Below are 21,906 nucleotides of genomic sequence, written 5' to 3' on the forward strand. Positions count from 1 at the left end.
ATCTTGGTTGGGTTAATTTGCATACTTGCTCTGATTGTTTGGTGGGCGTGGTCAGTGGGTGTGGCTCATTGACGTAACGGAGTGGTGGTTAATTTGCATATTACTCTTTTATTAGGTAGGATAAGCAGGAAAATTAGTGTACTCAGCATGGAAGGCTAGGATACCCTGAACTGCCTAGACAACCACATGGTAATGTCTATATTTGAAACATTCAAATCTAGCAATTTCTAGGTAACATGTAAATCAACTATAGTGATGTTAGGCAGAGAAGTCTGTCCAGCCTGATATCTAGAGATTCTAAGGATCATTATAGCCCACAAGCAGGTCCTAAAAATCCACCAGTTTCTCAATATGCCACTACAGTGACCTCAGGGTGTAGATCTCCTGAGGTGGGGTTGGAGAAAACTGAATTACAACACAAAAGTCTTCCACACCAAGAAAATGTCTAGACCAAGGAATTAGTTCAATTATAGAGATGAAGTACAAACCATCATATACTTAGTTAAACTTCTTCAACCAAATATGTTTTACTTAATTGCTATAGCAAGAGCCCTGTATAATCAACAAAATTCTGTTATATTTTCCTATAATTAGAAGGGTATAAAAAAGCCACAGTTTGTGCTATAAATGTCATCCTTTCTCAGATTATCTATGAAATTTCAAAGACTTTAGTGGTTCCCATCATCCAAAGCAGTACCTGAAATTCCAATAAATTTCAATAAAAACTATTTAAGGAAACCATATTAAATATTATTAACCAGTTAATTGCCTTTATTATTAGGAGTAATTAAAAGTAAATCCACACTATACTACATAAGTAGCTGCTAGTTTAAAAAGAAATATGAAAAAAATAAAAAAACGAAATATTAAAAACAAAAACATTTAGCATATTCTCTAATTTCTCCTTTTCAACTTCAAACTTTCATCCAGCAATGCTTCTTTTCTTCTTCTTGAAACTACTTTTCTTCTCTATCCCTCTGAGCTTAGAGAGTTTCTTTCTCTTGGTTTTCTAGTTCTTTCTGTTTATCTTGCCAACCTTCAAAAGATTGCTTACAGCTTTCTTCCATTTCACAGTACCCAAAATTTATCTCACCATCATCTGCAGTCATAAAGAAAAATGTTATGTTTCAGATTAAAACTGTCAATAGTGATCTATTGTGAAGTATAAAAGTCATTTTGAAAAGAAGAAATAATTTCAACATATTACCAAAGAAACAGTGATAAAATAAAAATCCTATATAATAAAAGGCTAATATGCAAATCGACCAAATGGCAGAATGACTGGTCATTATGCAAGATCTGCCCCCTTGTGATCAGTGCACTCCCACAGGGGAAGCACCGCTCAGCCAGAAGCCGGGCTCATGGCTGGCGAGGGCAGTGGTGGTGGCAGAAACCTCTCCTGCCTCTGCAGCAGCCTTAAGGATGTCCGACTACCAGCTTAGGTCCACTTACATGAGAAGCTGCCTAAGTCATCAGTCAGACATCCCCCAAGGGCTCCCGGACTGCAAGAGGATGCAGGCCCAGTTGGGGCAATCTCCTGAGTGCAGGAATTTCATACGCTGGGCCTCTAGTAAAAAAAAAAATAGTCTTAAATTTACATGGAAATTCAACAGAGAAAACACATAACTTGCTTTAAACTACTCAACTAAACTTAATCTAAAATTATAGTGTGTGAGTGCTCCTGGGTAGTTATTGTATTCTGAAGAAATTCAAGGAGGCTAGTATGTTTATTAAAGTCAACTATATATGTAGAAAAATTATAAACATATTTCAATCAAGGTACTTTAGGAAGCTTAAACAAAACTATTAGAGTATGTCATTAAATAAGCACAGCATTATATATGATTTTATTTTCCTGTCAACAGAAAAAACTACATTTCCTAAGATAACTATAATCAGATAAAAATTATCAAAAATATTATTGAGTTTTAGCCACCTAGCAAAATATGTTCACCCACATGTTCAAAAGCAGCAGGCTCTGGAACAGAATTAGGAAAGAATATTAATATATCCCCTTTCCCTCTCTGCCCTGCCCACTGATGCCCTCCACCCCACTCCTGCCTCCTCCCCACACTGTCCCCACAGTATTTTTTGCCCATTGGCTATGCATATATATACATATAAATTCTTTGTTTAATCTCCTTCCATCTCCATCCCCCCGACCTTCTGAAATATGTTAGTCTGTTGCATGTTTCAATGTCTCTGGATCTGTTTTCTTTATCAGTTTATTTTCTTCACTTGATTCTACATTTAAGGGAGATTATGTGATACTTGTCTTTCTCTGAGTCACTTATTTTGCTTTAGTTTAATACTCTCCAGGTCCCTCCAGGTTGCCTCAAAGGGTAAGAGATTCTTCCTTTTTACTGCTGCATAGTGTTCAGTGGTGTAATTGTACCACAGCCTTTTTATCCATTCATTTCCTGATGGGCATGTGGGCTGTTTCCAGGTCTTACCTCTTGTAAATTATGCTGCTATGAACATATTCTTTCTGATTGATGTTTTGGGATTCTTAGAATATATTTTTAAAAATGGGATCACTGGATCAAATAAGAGTTCCATTTTTAACTTTTTGAGGAAAATCCTCACTGTCTTCCACAGTGGCTGCACCAGTCTGCATTCCCACTAGCAGGGAACTAGGGTTCCCTTTTCTCCTCATCCTCACCAGCCCTTGTTGTTGATTTATAGCTATAACTGTATTTACTTCGAACCCTTCTCCAATGCACTTCTAAAGCACATTCATTATCATTATCTTCATGGTGAATAATAACGTTTTGCCCATGCAAGCTCACTCTATTTTAACCTTATGGTTTTTAGAATTCTAGTCACTCTATAATATTAATCCACAGCAATTTCCTAAACTGCTTGATAATCTTTTTAAAATATTTTTACTAATATTTGTTTACCTCCTAATACATTTCTATCTTTCTTATCTGAAGTATTTTTCACATATACAAATTTCTGATTTATTAAATATGTTTAAAAACTAGGACTATTACCTACATTAATATGAATTATATATGATATAATCCTGATAAATACTTTTCTATATTTAGATTCCATCAGACTCTAGAAGGAAAAAAGATTATCTATCCCAATGAAATACCAAGCTTTAGTGTTATCAAAACAGCAAGTAAGAAAATACATATAATTTTCATATTATTTTAAACATCTTCTGGAGAATAGTCTCAGATAAAATGAGAATTAAAAAATGAAGCCAAGATATTGAAACTGTAGAATAGATTTGTGGGAGTTTTAATCCAAAATGCTAACACTCCTTTACTCTTATATTTTAGGAGTATTCAATTATATCTTTAAAGAAAAACTAACATAAGATGTTCTATCGATAAATTGAAATTTTCTATACAGTATTTAAAATCTCTGCTGGAATATGTCACATTCGTAAGCAAGTCAATAAACATTAGTATATGTTCATTTTTGGGGGTCAGAGTTTTGGGAGGGGGGAATCAATATAATTCTACTCTTTAATCTACATACACATAAAATTCCCAAGTAGTGATGTTTCATTTTTCCCCCCAAATTTCTATTTCTTATATTTTTAAATATTGAAATGTGAGTTGTTTTATTTTATATGCCAAGGAAAATATAAACTAAAAATTATTTGCTTAAATATGATACTACTTAATTTTAAATCAGTGAAACCAGTGAATATCATCTGACGTAAGAGGGAAGGTAATAATGAGTAATTTTAGTTAAATGTTGAGCATATACCTTCATTAATTGACCTGAGTTTTCTTCATATTCAGTGGATAATTCTACCCTTAAGCGCATATAATTATTAGAAACTGCTCCATAAGTGTAGCCTAGAGAAAGAAAAAAAAATATTTTAACTTTAAATATTAGAGTAAGGAACAAAATATTAAAATTTCAAACCTTCCAACATTCTTTAATCCCAAATTCTATCATAGCATATTATTGATCAGTAACTCAAAACCATAGAAAAGCAATGAAGAATAAAGAACAGAAGAAATCTGTCATTTTTACTCTAACATGTAACAAATTTTTATATCACTAATTTGGTATCCTCTTTTATATTCTAGAATAAAGTTCATTCTCCACATACACATAATAATGTTTTGTTTGATATTGTAATGATATCTTGATTAGAAATCAAGAAAAGTTAAACTTTACCTGCTAAAACTAGCAATATAATTTTACACAAGATATTGCAATCACTTTAATAAAACTACTAGTTTGAAAGATTATAATTACTAACATGTAAATGAAGTAAACTTTCTTGAGTTTGTGAGTTTTTGTTTTATTTTATCAAGTCTTTGTATTAGCTGTGTAGATGTAGTTATGTTTCTTTTCCTTATCCATTTAATGTGTTAGATTATGGTAACATTTCCTAACAGTAAACTATTTATTAAGTTAATCATTCTGTTGGTTAACTTTCCATTCACAACTATTTTGTCAGATATAGATTTTCATCTTCAACAACTATGCACAATCTTTCTGGCATGCTTTCCTGTGTGAGGGGCTGTAGAGCAAAAAGTAACATTCTCCAGATCCCCTTTACACTAGGTTTCTAAGGGTGACTTACGTTCTATCAATTGATATATCTGTGTAATTATTTATTTTTATAAAATATTATGTGTGAAGAGAGGCAGGGAGCCATATTTTAACTTTTTTTTTTTTGGCCCAACCATGATAGATAGAGGGAGCTTTGGTTTGGAGACAGGAGTGCATAGTAGATAATAAATGTCTCTGACTTTTTTAATTATATCAGATAGCAAGCTCCTGCAGCAGACAGGTTCTGCAGTGTATGTGAGCGTGTGCATTTTGTACATGTTGGATACTCAGTCTACAATCTGTTTCTTAAGTTCTAATAGCAATCTGTTACTTACTGTCGTAACAAATCTCCAAAGATTCTTCTCCTACATTCCTTGGTATGCACACTCTGCATGGATCCTCTTGCACAGAAGCTAGACTAACCCTGTGTAACCATCAGGACTGGTAGGAATGATGTTGCATGATCTGAGAATAGGTCATAAAGAAACCTTAAAAGGTCCCACCTTAGTCTCTTGGTATTTTGTTTGTGATATGGTACTTCTCACCCACCGTGCAGGTGGCATGCAGGCTCTAGGGACAAATCACATGCAGGTGCCTCCTGCTGATAGCACCAAATGAACACGCAGCTAATAATGAGCATAAATTGCCAGACATTTGAGTGAGCCATCTTACAATTACAATCCGGTAAAGATTTCAGGTGACTGCAGCCTTACTCAACATCTGATGCCAAATGCATATGATACCAAAGCAGGAACTGCTTGGCTTACCCCAGTCAACCTACAGAATCATAAAAGATAATAACAAATTGTTATTTTAAATCACCAAGTTTGTTTTGCAGTAATAACAAGAACATTTACTCTAACCCATAAAAACAAACACAAACAAATACCCTCAATGGCTTCTGATGTCTACAACTGGGAGCCCTAATCAATACATTTATCTTCATAAACTGAGTTAGACTCTTACTTCTACTGTATGTGTTATGACTATACAATTGTATTTTTAAAATATGTACCTTTTTATAACTAAATTAGTATTATATAGCCTACAGATTCTTGCTCCTGGATGGTTTGTAATAATTCTATTGCAAAATTATTTCTAGTTTCTAAAGACATCTGAAAATAATACATTTCCACCATCTTGCCAGATTATTGATGTAAAAATATTTCTATTTTTTGTCAATAAATATTGATGATTTTAATTTTCTTGGAATATTATTCATTAAAACTATTAAACCTATTTAACTAGAACTGTATAGGAGATCCTTTCCTAATTTTCTAAACCACTGCCATAATTGTAGTTATATAAACTTTCATATAACTAATCTAAACCAATAAAAGAGAAACATGCAAATTAACCATCACTCCACTATGCCCACCAGGCAATCAGGAGGGAATATGCACATTAGGAGGAGAAACATGGCGGCTGCCCAGCTGCTCCAGGCTTGGAGTGCCCATTGAGGCAGGACGCCTGTTATGAGAGGGAGGGCAGGGGGCGAAGGGATCTTCAGGAGCAGCTGGCCACAGTGAAGACGAGGACTGCAGACTCCTCTGCACTGAAGGCGAAGATGGCAGACTCCAGTCGGGGTCTACAGCAAAGAAGACAGCAGACTCAAGCCGGAGCCTGCAGCAAAGACAAAAAAGACAGACTCTAGCTGAAGTCTGCAGTAAAGGCAGCAGACTCCAGCTGGAGTGAAGGCCTGGGTCCCAGGTGCCAGAGGAAAACCAGTACTGGAAGCCAAGGGAAGGAAGGCCTATTGCACACATCTCTTCATGCCATGGGCCTCTAGTTTTCTATAATTGTTACTTTTGGCATTTTTCATAATTAAGCTATATAGTTGGGAATATACTTTTATTTTCATTGTATAAACCTTAGTAAAAATAAATTATCATACCATTAAAATCTCTAATAACTCAACCATAAATAATCACTGCCAAAATTTGAAGCATCTAGTCTTTACATATCCATTCATACAGATGCTCAGGACAAAAATCTTGGAGCCATTTTTTCTCTTTCTTTCACACCAATCCATCAATACATCTTTTTGGTTCTTTTACCATAAAAATGGTTTCTAGAATATGACCGTTTTCATCATTTTTACTCAAACTAGAGGCCCGGCACACCACATTCGTACACTGGAGCAGGGAGTCCCTCAGTCTGGCTGGTGCCTTCTCACACTCTAGGACTCCACAAGGGATGTAAGCCTGCCAGCTTAGGCCCAATCCCTAAGCCGGCAGTCAGACCCTCTTGCAGTTCAGGACCCATCGCTCCTTATTGTCCACTTGCAGTGGAGGAGGGAGGGGCTCCCACCACCACCACTGCACTTGCCATCAATGAGCCTGGATTCTGGCTGAGTGGAGCACACTGATCACCAGGGGGAGCTCCTGTGTGAGCGTCTTCCCCCTGGTGATCAGTGAATGTCATAGTAGCTGGTTGCTCCACTGTTTGGTCAATTTGCATATTAGCCTCTTATTATATAGGACTAAAAGCCCGGTGCATGAAAATTCATGCACTGCGGGAGTGAGGGGTCCCTCAGCCTGGCCCGTGCCCTTTCACAGTCCAAGAGTCCTCAGGGATGTCCTACTGACATCTGTGGGAGGTGACCAGACAGGTCCATCAGGGGATGGTGCCACCCCTTCACCCCATCGCCCCCTGTGGCTGCTGGATGCCGCCTCCTCCACCATCACCCTTCCCTCCCTCTGCCCACTGGCACATGCTTTGGCTGGCCTGGCAGCATATGCATGCCTGCCCCTGCCTACTGGTCATTCTGCTGTTCAGTCAATTTGCATATTACACTTTTATTATGTAGGATAACTCTCATCTCTAACTATTGTCATAATCCACCATGATTTATAAGAGCCCTATATGATCAGACCCTAGCATTCTTAGATATAATCACAAAGGCTTACTGTTCTCCAAATATATTAAGCTCACTCAATGTGTCTAGGCATTTACAATTCCTTCTTTCTAGAATATCGGCTCTCTAGATATCCTCACGGTTCATCATCTCATTCATTATCACATTCATGTGGCTTACCTTCTCAGCCATGCTTAAATAGCACCTCCCCCTAGGAGCCTTCCCTAACTACCCTATCTAAAATAGCAACCTCCAAACTCCATCCCTTTCTTTTGAATTTGTTTTTCTTTTATAGCATTTATCTGTACCAGAACATTACATATTTATTTATTTGTTTATTACCTGTCTGTCCACACTGGAACATTAGGAAAGTAGAGTAGAAGCTTTGCCTATTCTGTTCTCTGCTGTATTCTCAGTGGCTAGAAGAGATATTTTCACATAGTAATATTTGTTGATGAGTATCTGTGAATATTCACATTATGACTTATGCTATTATTTGCACAAATTACATTAAATTTTATAACAATTTAAATAATATGTCATAAATATTTATGTCATTAAATATTTGTCTAATACCTTTTTAATGGGTATATTATTGATCATACCAACCTCCTGATGAACATTTAGATGGTTGCAATTTTTCATTATAAATGAAGCCATAATTAATTCTAATGAAATCTTTTATTATTTAATTATTCTTAGAACTAGAGGCCCTGTGCAAAATTTGTGCATGAGGCTGAGGGAGAAGCGGGAGTGTCCCTTCACCCAGCCTGCACCCTCTCCAATCTGCACCACCCCCTTGAGGGATGTCTGACTGTCCCACTGGGATCGGGTCTCAAAGGGCAGTCTGACACCCCTCTCACAATCCAGGACTGCTGGCTCACAACTGCTCACCTGCCTGCCTTCCTGATTGCCCCTAACCACTTCAGCCTGCCAGCCTGATCACCCCCTAACCATTCCCATGCCAGCCTGATTGATGTCTAACTGCTCCCCTGGCAGCCTGTTTGCCCCCAACTTCCCTCCTCTGCCGGCCTGGTCACCCCTAACTGCCCTCCCCTGCAGGGTTGATTGCCTCCAACTGCCCACCCTTGCAGACCTGGTCCCTCCCAACTGCCCTCCCTGCTGGCCATCTTGTGGTGGCCATCTTGTGTCCACATAGGGACAGGATCTTTGACCACATGGGGGCAGACAGCTTGTATGTTGGAGTGATGGTCAATCTGCATATTACTCTTTAATTAGAATAGAGGCCTGGTGCACAAGTCGGGGCCAGCTGGTTTGCCCTGAATGGTGTCCCGGATCAGGGTGGGAGTTCCCTTGGGGCGTGGGGCAGCCTGGGCGAGGGGCCTGTGGTGATTTGCAGGCCAGCCAACCCGCTGGCGACCCAAGTGGAGGCCCTGGTATCTGAGATTTATTAACCTTCTACAATTGAAATTTTGCAGCCTGGAGGGGAGCCAAGCCTCCTGTTCACTCAGTGGCTGCAGCCATTTCTGTTTGGATTTGTTTACCTTCTATCATTGAAACTTTGCAGCCTGAGTGCAGGCTTAGGCCAGCAAGGGCAGGCAGAAAGCTTGGCTTCCTCCATCTCCTGGGAAACCAAAGCCTCTTCCTGCTCTCTGTGGCTGTAGTCATCTTGGTTGGGTTTATTTGCATACTCTCTCTGATTGACTGGTGGGCGTGGCCAGTGGGCATGGCTGGTGGGTGTGGTGGAATGATGGTTAATTTGCATATTACTCTTTTATTAGTAGAATTCTTCTCAGGAGTAAATTTGATCAGTTGAAGAAAATAAACATTATTAGGCTTTTTATATAAATTATACTTTTCTCCAAAAAGATATATAAACTGATACTTTTAAATTAGTTCCATGATTAGTTTTCTTTATTATTTTTTATATTAGTTTTCTTTAATGCAAAGTAATAGAATGTCTGTTTTAATTAAGGCTGGTTAAACAAATATTGGTGATTAGTATTTATTGGAGATAATAAGGAAGGTTAGTAAGAAAAACAAATGAACTAAATTGAACAGTCCAATATACTATATATATTAATTTAGAGACTAAATATATGCATGAAAGAAGAGACACATACTTTAAACAGCTTAATTTTCTACATTTTAGATTAATTATTCTCACACAAAAATGTATCTTTCAAGCAGATAAAATCTGTACTTACTTAAAACATCAGTATCTTCTAAGTCCTGAAGAGTGAGCTCTTCAGCAGTTTTACTTATTCTTTATGATGTTAATACAGTGAAGAACTGACTCCAGTAATTCAACTCAGTCCTGAAAATTTCAATTATGAAAGTATAAACTTTTTCATTAACACTATGTATCAAATATCCCCTCCTTCATTTCACATAAAAAATGTGAGAAAATGTATAGATGAGGTAAAAGGCTATAAAGAGCATAATTCATCTCACACCTGTCAGAATAGCTATCATCAATAAATCAACAAATGACAAGTACTGGTGAGGATGTGCAGGAAAGGAAACCATTGTGCACTGCTGGTGGGAATGCAGACTGGTGCAGCCATTGTGGACGACAGTATGGAGTTTCCTCAAAAAATTAAAAATGGTACTGCTTTTTGACCCAGTGATCCCACTTCTGGGAATATATCCTAAGAATCCCAAAACACCAATCAAAAAGGATATATGCATCCCTGTTTATAGCAGCAGCATTATTTACAATAGCCAAGATGAGCGGATAAAAATCTGTGGTACATTTATACAATGAAATACTATGTTGCTCTAAAAAAGGAGGAACATTTACCCTTTGGGACAGAATGGATGACCTGGAGAGTATTATGCTAAGCAACATAATCCAGTCAGAGAAAGACAAATGCCATGTCATCTTACTAATATGTGGAATCTAATGAATAAAATAAACTGATGTACAAATGGAACCGGAAGCTTGGATGTGTGGGACAGACTGGATGGTGTCCATGGGGAGAGGAGGAGGGTGACTGGGTAAAGAAGGTGAAAACTTTAGCTGAAGAGCATGTGTGCTTATCCTGTGGACACTGACAATACTGTGGTGAAGCCCAAGGGAGCAGGAAACAGGGGAGAGGGGAGAGAGAAGAGGGACACCTGCAAACATTAAAATGTTTTAATAAAATAAAAATAAAAACTGTAAAAAAGGGGAATATTTCAAACAAATATATATGGTAAAAATTTGCTTTTCATTTTCAGGTGTTATGAATTATATCTATGATTCTGTTGAATTTCAAAATCACATGAAAAATATTAGGATATTTAGTTTCACTCAAATTAAGTGTGGTTAAGAAGACATAATAATGTAAAAATCTTAAATTTTCTCAAATATTATATGTATAGGTTATTGAAATCCTAATTAAAACTGAGAATATAGTTATTTTTTGAAGCTAGGCAAGAGAATTTTGTGTTGTTGTTTTATGAAACTTAGTTGAGAAGATTTTGAAATTGCAAAACAGAAAATTGGACTCATTTGAAATTGAAAAATACAAAACTAATAGAGAAAACATTAAGATTAATGGAAAATATAAGATAATTTTGGATATGTAAAACACTAAATGTATAAAAAGATAAAATAAATCAATTAAGAAAAGTTGGATTATTCAACAAGTGACACTAGAAACATTGGATAAGTATGTTCAAGGATTTTTCAAATTAGATCTTCATTTTGTAACATAAATTTCCATTGGGATAAGAGTTTTGAGGTAAGAAAAGGAATCATAAACAGATTTTTAAAGCATATAAACATTGGAAGAAATATACAAGTGAAAAGATAGCATGTTTGATTTTGTTTTAAAGCATTTCCCCTATAGACCTTTTCACATAAAGTTTTCTTCCATCCATATATATATTCATATTAGAACATTCGTGATTAATGTTAAAAAGCAGGATACAAATATCTATAATAATTAAAGTGTAATATTCTGATTAGATTGGACATCCTTCCAGGACGATGCTGGGATTGCAGCTGCCACTGCTGCGAGGGAGGGATCCAGGCAGCTGGATGGGAAGGCGAACTCTTGCACGAATTTCATGCATCAGGTTTCTAGTATATACATAACATGGTATAATCCCAATTTTACCCAAAAAATACACATAAGAATGTGGATGAGTTTTATCTTCAATAACCTTTTATCTTTAATAAGGTGATTTTTGTCTTCAATAAACTTTTATATTTAAATATCTATCAATTTACACTGTTTAAAGATGATCCTAAGGTTAAACATGAGATAAAGACACAAAACACATTGAGAAAGTAAAATATCTCCTGAAAAGTTTCCTCCAATTAAAGAGCTCAAAAGTCCAAAACTTAACACTTACAGCATCACTCTCATCACACTGGGTTTCTGAGATTGAATCAGTATCTACAGCATCTTTTTCCATAGAAGAAATGCTGATTTTGTCCAATTCAGTTTCTATTTCTTCATTGATCTTTGTGTCATTAGCATCTTCCATCATCTTTACAATAAATCACAGAACTAATCAAAGAAAATTAAAGAGGCTAATATGCTAATACAAATTGTGGGTTCTTTAATGTGTCATAATAATCCAACATTATTCTATATGCACATTTTAGTTTAACAAATGTTTATCACACCTGATCATGTCTGTACCATATATTTAAGAACAATGTTTGACTACAAAATGGTAGTCAAACCATTTCCCTAGACTTTAATTACTCTAAGGGAAAAATTACATAGAATAAGCTGGCTTGCCTTCCTGAACCAAGAAACTTCACAGAAAAACTCATCATAATAGAAATGATTAATGGAAAAATGCATATGATCAGCTTGAATATTCAGAGATTAAAATACAAGAGAACAACCTAAGTCTATATATGGGGAAAATATAAGGTTAGTTTCTATTCATTAACTCACGAGTTGTTAATTTTAGCAGAGAGTGCAGTGTTTTGCAACAATATATGTAATATTGGATAATTATGGCATGTAAAATCAAATTTATTTCATTTATATCTTTTTTAAATATATTTTATTGATTTCAGAGAGGAAGGGAGAGGGAGAAAGAGTTAGAAAAATCAATGATGAAAGGAAATCATTAATTGGCTGCCTCCTGCATGCTCCCGACTGGGGATTGAGTCATGTGCCCTGACCTGGAATCAAACCATGATCTCCTGGTTCATAGGTCAATGCTCAATCATTGTACCATGCCAGATGGGCCATTTAAATCTTTAATACTTATATTTCAGTATAACTTCATGTCATCATCATCATCATCATCATATCATTAGCTTCCAAGTATTAAGTAGCTGTGACAAGGCAGGCACCAGAAGACATTTGTAAAATGGATAATCTTCAGAGTAACTTAAAAGGTTAAAGCTCATGAGAGTCATTGTATAGATGAGAACACTCAGGTTTGAAGAGAGAACTTAACTGTCCATAGCCATTACATTAATAAGTAATGGGGGCAGGATCATAATGCAGACATCCTGAATTCAAATCCTGTTCTTCATTACCAAATGGTCCCCAAGCTCAAGCTATTCATCTGCTCAGCAATCCTTCTGAACATCTCCTTTTCTAATAATCTTAAAATTATTTATGATAACCCATTAGCAGATCAAAAAGTTAATTTAGTGCCTCTTGATTATCAAGTATTAATGACAGGATAGGATAGAAAATATTAAAATAGGCCAGGAAAAAAAAAACCCTACAATTACACTATATATGCTAAAGATTTGTTTAAAAAACAAACATGTTTCTAAAGAATGTATGTGTGCTTGAATTACAATGTAACCTATTTTTTGTTGTTTTATTGTGGCTCTTGGTAGAAATAATTTTGAAAATAACTGTACTAGTCAGCTATTATTTTATTTTAGAGACTATTCCGAACTTTCATTCCTTCCTCAAGTCCCTGGCCTTTCGATCTCTGAACTCTGTCTTCTTGGATTTGCCTGCCTCCCTCTCTTCCTTCTTCCTTCTCTCCCTCTCTCCCTCTTTTCCCTTCCCTCCCTTCCCCTTTTTTTTTTTTTTTTTTTTTTGCCTTATTTTACTCATCCATCTCAAAATCAGCTTTTTTGGTGGATTCAAGATGGAATTATGCTGAGAGACCAAAGCATGAGATACTTTAGGATTCCATTTCTATAACATTTTTACATGCCACAATTTTATAAATTGAGAACATATAAGTGGTTGATAAGAGTTGGGAGTTGATTGTGTTGGAAGAAGATGGTTATGATGATAAAAGGCCAACATGAGAGATCCTTATAATGTTGGAACTGTTCAGTATCTTTATGGTGGTACTAGATCAGTGAATCTATTCAGATAATAAAAATTATATAGGACATATACACATACAAATAAGTACAAGTAAAGCAGATTGCATCAATATAAATATCCTGGTCATGAAATTATAATATAGTTTACAAAATATTATCACTGAGAGACACTGCACAGTGTATACAAGGCTGCATTTGTGTACAAGTATTATTTTTTAAGGCTGCATGTGAATCTACAATTACACCACTAAAGTGTATAGATATCCTACGTACTCAATAGGAAAACAGATAAATATAATGCAGCCAGGGAATAGAATACTATACTAGTTTTTCAGTAAAAATAAGCACACTTACTATCCTCCTCAGGAAATATAGCCACAGAGAAATAATTTTAAAATGGCAGGTATCAGAGAGATAGGCAGAGTAATATCACTCTTATGTAACCACACACACCCTTTATTTTTAGACAGAAACATGCTGGGAGGCATTGAGGAACTTTTGATTTTCATTTCATACCTTTATGTTGAGTGATTTTTTAAATAATAAATATGCAGTACTTTCATAATTTTAAAAGCTAGTTAAAAATACTCAGTTTATCCACAACCTTTCTCACCTAAAGGAGAACAAAACACCACCACTGGTGCAAAATGTGATTCTGTAATCAAACCAACTTAAAGTGCAATTCAAAGGTTAGGTGAAACTTTTTTTTAAAACCTAATATAAAGCAGAATACACAGGTATACAAAACGTTATTTAGAAAGACAGGAAACTAGGGGAAAGGTAAGAGTCACTTCCACTATATGTCTCTCTCTGCTCATCTGCTGATCGTTAGATCAGCCCTGTCCAACTACATATTCGAGCACATTTGTAATCTTAAATTTTCTAGTTAGTAGCAACGTTTTAAGAAATAAAGAGAAACAGGTGAAGTTAACTTCAATAATATATTTTATGTAACTTATTTTATCCAAAATAGTATTTCAACATGTAATCAGTTAAAAACTGTTATGAAGTTCAACCTAAAAAGGCTACATTCTTGTTTGCCAACTAAGTAGTCAACATCTGGTGTGCATTGTACACCTACAGCACATTTCAACGCGGACTGGCTGCATTTCAAACCCTCAACCGCTTCCTTTAGCTGGCAGGTGAGTGCAGCCCTAGACTGATTATGACATGGCGACAGCAAACATTTGAAGTTTATATTGAATCACTTAGAATTGGCTAAAGCCGCTAAACGTGGTAAATCTTAAGTAACTCTACCTTTCAACCATAGTTCAACTATAATAAAAGGGGAGCGAAATCTACTTTTAAAAAGTAACCAAATTTATGTACGAAAAAAATAGACTAAGAGAAAGAATAGAGAAGAAGGGAGTGCGGAAGGCAGAGCACCTTCATTGAGGGAAGGTTAGTCAGAGCAGATCAAGTTTGACTAAGCCACCAAAATGCCCCAAAGTGAGGGGAGCCTGGAGCCTGGAGCCTCGCGCAGCGGCTCGCGGCCCCTCCTCTCTTGCCCTGAAGCCGGTCAGGACCCAGAGGCTCCGGCTCCTCTGCGCTCCCGCGGCGCTGCCTCCTTCCCACCACGACCCCACCTTGGGGGCCAAGCCTTGGCGGGGGGCGACCTCGCAGGGGAGGTCGCCTTTTGGGGGGCCCGGTGTGAGTGACCCCAGCAGGGGGTAACCCACCAGCAGCTAAATCCCTCCATCTAGTGGAAGAGAGCGCCTGGAGAAACCAAACAAACTGTAACCACGGCAACAGCCAATCCCCAGGCAGGTGGGCCGCGTTTTGTACGGGTGCTCCAGCAGGACAAACTACTTCCTTCTGCAATTAGCATGAAGGCTGCATCTCAGGAGCTGGATGAGGAACTTAGGTAGATGTTAATATTTAAGTCATTTTGGAAAGTAGTTAACAAAGAACTTTATATTGTTTCTGATCTACCTATACTTATTACTTGCATATAATCAATGTTAAATTGCCTTTGTTCATTCCACAAAAACTTAATCCTGAATAGTGACTTATGGGGTCGGAATTTGAAAGGGAAGCCAATAAATTGTTTGCCTTCCATCACAGCAATTTCTTTAAAAACAAACAAACAAACAAAAGTAAATTATCACTCATTGTCTATAAAAAAATCCTCTAAATGAATGAGTTAGTGGAGTGAGAAATTAGGAAACTTATTTTCTAATTGTTTTACTGTAAAATATTGACGTGATTCTCACTGTTTTAATATTAAATTTTAATTTTATGTATAAATCATGTGATTTAACTTTTACTTAAAATTAATCAAAGATTTTTGTGTGGAACAAATATATAGAAAACAAATGTGAAAGTTAATTTTAGTTAGTAACAGGTATTTCTAATTTTTATTGTTTTTAAGTTTGCAAACAAAGAATTAAATTCCAAGAGGAAGTGGCTATGCATAATTGCAAAAGATATCTGACATACAGTAAGCTAAGAGCAAACATTTAATTGAGCCTTTGAAAGAAAATAGACTCTATTGCTTGGTAACAATACCATAGTAAACTTGTATTGCATCAACTTAAGAATTAATAACATAAAGTGAGAAATCAGTAGAGTTTTGATATTAAAAAACATGTTAATGCCTCATTCAAAAAAGATGATTTTCAAAACTAAACTATTCCTGGTTTTAGATCTAATTAAGTTTAATATTTTCATTATCAAAGTTCATGCTAAAATGCACCCCCCCTTTTTTTTTAGTTTAGTTTTGTGGCTGATTTATAGACTATTCAAACTCTTCACTTATAATGGCCAGACTAGCGTATGATGTTGAAATTCAGATGTAAAAAATTTAAGCTTAATTTTATTTATAATTAGGAAAGTAGGCGTTTCCATATATATATATATATATATATATATATATATATATATAATCTATTCATAATCAATTTCTAAAACTAATTTTAAATAGCTAATTCAGTAATCAGCTAACTTGAAGATGATGTATAGATTGCTTTCCTTCATAAATCTTACCTTGCCAAACAAATGGGCCCATTACGAGGGCATACACTCATCTTGACCTCCAGGGGGCGCGACGCAGTCTTCCCCAGTCATGAGGCATGGTTAATGCCAAAATAATTAATTAATTAATTAATTAATTAAATTTAAAAAAAAAACTAAAACTAACAGAAAACCAAAACATAAAACAAAATTTTAAAAAAGATGCTTTCCAAGGCGCTGCTGGATACCCTACCTGTGGGAGCCAGAGCCGAAGAGACCTCCACCATCTGCTTTACAATTGCCTGCCAACGGCCTCGCCTCTGGTTGTTCCTCTGCTCCGCGCACCAGGCCTCCTGCAGCTCTGCAGCTCCGCGTGGACTGTGAGAGATCAGAAACAATGTAAAGTTCTTTGTTAACTACTTTCCAAAATGACTTAAATGTTAACATCGACCCAAGCTCCTCACCTTTCAAGTGTTACCAGGGTGGACGCTGGTTCTCTTCCTGCGGGGTTTGGTTGTGTCAACGCCGCAGCAGAAGACCTTTAGGAACGTCTTCCAGGCCCTTTGCGCCAAGCCCGGCCGGGCCCGGGTGTTGGCTGCGGGGGAGGCTCGGGGGCTGCCCTCTTGGGGGGGGCTGCCGTCTTGGGGGGAGCTGTCAGGGGGGGCTCCCTCCTGGTTCTCCGCCTTTACAGCCTTGCTCTCACTGCTGCGGAAGCGGTTGCTGGTGCGGGGGGTGGGGGCGTCCCCCGGGCGGAGCTGCGGGGCTGGGCCGCGGGTCCCGGGCTGGAGCGCCTGCACAGGCTCCAGGGGAAGAGGGGAGGAGGCGATGGTCTCCAGGCTGGGCGGAGGCGCGGGCAGGGCATAGGTCTTTTTCACCGCCAGGCACAGGGGCCTCACCTTGGATGGTGTTGGCGAGCCCTCTGGCTGGAGCGCCTGCACAGGCTCCAGGGGAAGAGGGGAGGAGGCCATGGTCTCCAGGCTGGACGGCGGGGCGCTGGTCTTCGTTGCCCACCGGCAGGGGGGGCTCGCCACTGATGGTCCTGACGAGCCCCCCGATGCCCGGGACTCCTCGCGGCTGGAAGGGGTGGCGGCCCCAGTGTCAGGGGGCCGGTAGGGCCTGACCTTGACGGTGCGGCCCGGCATCCTCCCCATGGCCATCCTGCCCGTGGTCATGAGGAGGATGCGGTAAGTCCCCATTATTCGATCGAATGTCTGGCCCGCCACGGAGTCCCTGATGTCCTCCTCCCTAAAGCCCATGCCGCGCATGGTCTCCACCACCTGGGGGTCCAGGTCCTCCCCGGGCGGCTCGCTGTCGGGAGGCAGGTCTTCTGGACCCAGGTCCATCCAGGGCATCCGCATGGCCTCCTCCAGGGTCGGCCTCTGGTCGGGGTCGACCGTCAGGAGCCGCTGGAGGAAGCTCCTGCCCGCCTCCGACATGTAGTAGGGCGGCTTGTAGTGCCCCTCCAATATGCGCTGCGTGATCTTCTCGTTGCTATTGCCCGGGAAGGGCACGCGCCCCGTCACCGCCTTGTAGAGGGAGGCGCCCAGCCCCCAGACGTCGGCCTTGCGGCCGTCATATGGCTCGCCCCGCAGCACCTCGGGCGCCATGTAGTACAGTGTTCCCCAACAGCTGGTCAGCAGCTCGGTGGCCTCGTGGCTGAGGCCGAAGTCCGCCAGCTTGGCGGTGAGGTCTTCTTCTAAGAGGATGTTGTCCGGCTTGATGTCCAGGTGCGCGAAGCCGCGCTGGTGGCACAGGTGGAGGGCCACGGCGATCTGGCGGAACACCACGCGGGCCTGGCGCTCGGTGAGGCGGCGGCGCCGCTCCAGGTGCGCCTTCAGGTCCCCGCCGCGCACGTACTCCATCACCAGATGTACCTCTTCGGGGTCCACCACTACCTCCAGCAACCGCGAGATATTTCGGTGCTGTAGGGTTCTTAAACAGCGGAGCTCTCGGTAGGAACTGGAGACACCGACATCGCGCCGGATGATGCTCTTTACTACCACCTTGGTGTCCGTGGGCATGTGTCTGGCCAGCCGGACCTTCGAGCACGCGCCCTTGCCGATAGATTTCCCTAACACATAGTCTCCTATGCACTGCCCCTTGACGGTAGTCGGGATAGGGCAATGGGGCATGATTACAGCAAAAGAGTTAAAAATAAAAATGAAACTGCAGATTTGTCCTAGTTAGTCTCAGGTCACCTAGACGAGCTCCCTGCACTACACGGACTAAATCCTCAGCCCAGGCAGGGCCTTATGTATGGGAGTGGTTTGCAATTCCATCACACTGGCACTTTATGAGGTCAGAGCAACAAATGGACCAATCCCGGCTGGGGATGAACCACAGTGGTTTTTCTCACTTTTTGGTCTCATGACCCTTAAACTCTGTGAAAAACAAAAAGACACACACTTTTATTTGGGATATTATGTTGATATTTATTTATTTATTTAAAATATATTTTTATTAATTTTGTACAGAGAGGAAGGGAGAGAGATAGTTAGAAACATCGATGAGAGAGAGTCATCGATCAGCTGCCTCTTGCACACCCCGTACTGGGGATATGCCCGCAACCACGGTACATGCCCTTGACCGGAATCGAACCCAGGACCCTTCAGTCCCCAAGCCGACGCTCTATCCACTGAGCCAAACCGGTCTCACCTTGATATTTATTTTATTAGAAATAAAAATCTATGTAGGTGCACACATGCATGCACACACATACACACACACACACGCAAAAAAGAAAAGTCTGACTTATTCTCATGCTCCAGTTCTCAGTTCAAATATCACCTGCTTAGTTCTCAGTTCAGATATCCCTGATCCATCCATTCCTACCTACCTCACTCAGGCCATCACGTTTGTCATCTTCATAGCACCGACCACAGTGGGGCGGATTTTTGTTTACTGTCTGTCTTTCCCAGGAAGGAAGGAGCATGACTATAGTGTCCCCTGAGTCTAGCACAGTGAGTGGCAGCAAAGTAAGTATTTAATAAATGTTTGTTCACTGGATTAACAGGAGAGTTTGTGGTAACAAAACATGGCCAACTACTTAATCAAAGTGATCCATGAAATGTTTTAAAAAACAGTCATGTCCTGTCCTCAGGCAGCTTTTGGGGCAGATACGGTAGGACCAGGGAGGGCTGAGGTCTACGTTTCTAGCTACGTGGTTGCTCAGTGAGACTGAGGAACAGCCAGCTGATAGGAGCCTCGCTGTAAAGATTAAAGATTATTGGCCCTTCCACTGGCACTTCTTGCTAAGGACGAAAAAATTTGGACCTGCAGTAAGGCTGCAAGGTATGTTTACATTTTGAATACCCATTTCCAGATGACACAAAAGACTTCTCTGGATGAAAGAATGTCTACAGAGGTACAAAGGGTGGGGTAATATGTTGGGGTAAATTCTACCCTTTATGGAGGCAGAGAGGGAGCAGGCAGGCTTGAGGACACTTTGGGGGAGCCTCTGGCATACTCTATTCCATACTAATCCAAGAAAATTCCCTACCTTCAGTACATTGAGTGTTTTAATCACATGTATGTTATTCTAGTAATCATTTTCTTTTAATAGTTCCCAAAGTCTCAGCTTTGTGTCAAGGGAATCTTTAGAGGGATTGGCCTGTGAGCTTCTCCCTCTAGAACACTTTTGTTTGTTCATTTTTACCTTACTGCTGTGATACTTGGCTCCTAAACATCATAGTCTTTGCTGCTGAGCCGATTGGGACCCAAATGGGGGACATTTCATTATTCTAAAGAGATGTTTACAAGTTAGTCAGAGATTACAAAAAAACACAGGAAGGAAAGGAGAGAAACTTTCAAAGAAAGTTGCCAGAGTAAGAGTTAATTATATCTATTTGTAAAAATTGTATTAATAGTTACTTAAGAAATAATACCAATAGAATATATATTTTCTTAGCATAATCTCTTTCAGCAAGGTAAATACAGACTCAAAGATAAGACATTTAATGTAAAACTGTCAAGGGAAAAGTCAAGCTCAAAAGCAGAGAAAGGAACAGGCAATCCTTTTTTTCAATATGCTACATCAGTTATATGTGTCTAATTGTGCCCAGATGAGCATATAACTTTTTTATGTTTTTTCTTTTTCTTTTTTTTTTCTTTTTTTTACTTTCTTTTGTTTGATGTGTTTTTTCCCATTGACCCCCTCCTCTCCACATTCACCCCTCCTCAGCGTTCACCACACCATTGTCTGTGTCCATGGGCTATGCATCTATGCATTTAAGTTCTCCAGTTAATCTCTCCCCTCCCAACCCCAACCCCCGCCTTCCCTGTGAAATTCATCAGTCTGTTTCATGGTTCTACGTCTCTGGATCTATTTGTTCTATCATGTTATTTTGTTCATTGGATTCCACATATGAGTGAAATCATGTGATACTTATCTTCCTCTGGCTTATTTTGCTTGTAATATTCTCCAGGTCCATCCATGCTGTTGCAAAGGGTAATAGTTCCTTCTTTTTACAGCAGGATAGTATTCTATGGTGTAAATGTACCACAGGTTTTTTTATCCTCTCATCTGCTGATTGGCACTTGGACTGTTTCCAGATCTTAGCTATTGTAAGTTGTGCTGCTTTGAAAATAGGGCTTCATATATTTTTTCTGATTGGTGTTTTGGGTGTCTTCGGATTTATTCTTAGAAGTGGGATCACTGGGTCAAGTGGGGTTTTGTCTCCAGACAGAGCCCAGCTCTTCACCAACTTGGCCACTTAGACAGTTGAACTACAGCCCCAAACACTGAATACCACAACCAAGTCCTAAAAGACAGCAAGGGCAGCCCCTTTCTGACTAGTCCTGCCCTCCTCTGTCCTATCGCGGCTGCCGGCCTTGCCTTCTGGCCTCTGAGACCTCTGTGTGGTCTCACCTCTCCCAGGCGAGGACCTGGCCCCTGCTCAGGCAGCTTCCTCCTCGCAGAGCTGGGTCAGGCCCTGTTCTCTCCTGGACAGTGCAGTCTCTGCCCCTGCTGCCTCCCACTGGGGGACCTGTAAGGAAGGAGGTGAAGCATCAAGGTTGCAAAAGAGTTAGGAGGGGTGTACAATAAGTGTGAGGTGTAAAATAGTAATTCTGACATAAAATAAAAAGCAGGGCTCTGTGGGGAATACGGGGAAAGGAGCTGATAATGCTGCCAGCTGGTCAGAGCAAGGTCCAGGACAGTTTTCTGCTAATCACTTTCTCTAGTTTCGAAGAGAAACAATGGTCAGGGAGGCCGGATACTATAACTTGAAAGAGTATGAGCAGCAGTATCCAGGTTTTCAGGGAGTTGAGTGTTTTGCCCTGTTTGTGGGTCAGTTTTAGAATGTGCTCCAGCAGCTCACCATCCATTCTTTCATTGGTATAGCTTCATGTA

General features: G+C 39.5%; 1 protein-coding gene and 2 long non-coding RNA genes across 3 annotated transcripts in view; all 3 read right to left on the reverse strand.

Annotated features, from left to right (window-relative positions):
* Positions 1-15,281: 15,281 nt before the first annotated feature.
* On the reverse strand, positions 15,282-16,690 carry LOC123653079. Its single transcript, XR_006742710.1, has 2 exons — positions 16,590-16,690; positions 15,282-15,451 (listed from the first exon to the last, which is right to left on the reverse strand). It is a non-coding gene; the product is annotated as an uncharacterized LOC123653079 (long non-coding RNA).
* A 333-nt stretch (positions 16,691-17,023) lies between these two features.
* On the reverse strand, positions 17,024-18,688 carry LOC118729565 (MAP/microtubule affinity-regulating kinase 4). The gene has a single exon (XM_036457062.1). It carries the CDS (start codon positions 18,686-18,688, stop codon positions 17,024-17,026), a length of 1,665 nt encoding a protein of 554 aa, XP_036312955.1.
* A 71-nt stretch (positions 18,689-18,759) lies between these two features.
* The window catches only part of LOC123653080, a 9,318-nt gene continuing 6,171 nt past the window's right edge, over positions 18,760-21,906 (reverse strand). Inside the window, exon 3 of the long non-coding RNA XR_006742711.1 lies at positions 18,760-18,937. This is a non-coding gene — a long non-coding RNA (uncharacterized LOC123653080). The remainder of the gene's footprint in view (positions 18,938-21,906) is intronic.

The sequence above is a fragment of the Pipistrellus kuhlii genome, unplaced genomic scaffold (assembly GCF_014108245.1).
Source record: "Pipistrellus kuhlii isolate mPipKuh1 unplaced genomic scaffold, mPipKuh1.p scaffold_m20_p_3, whole genome shotgun sequence".
NCBI lineage: Eukaryota > Metazoa > Chordata > Mammalia > Chiroptera > Vespertilionidae > Pipistrellus > Pipistrellus kuhlii.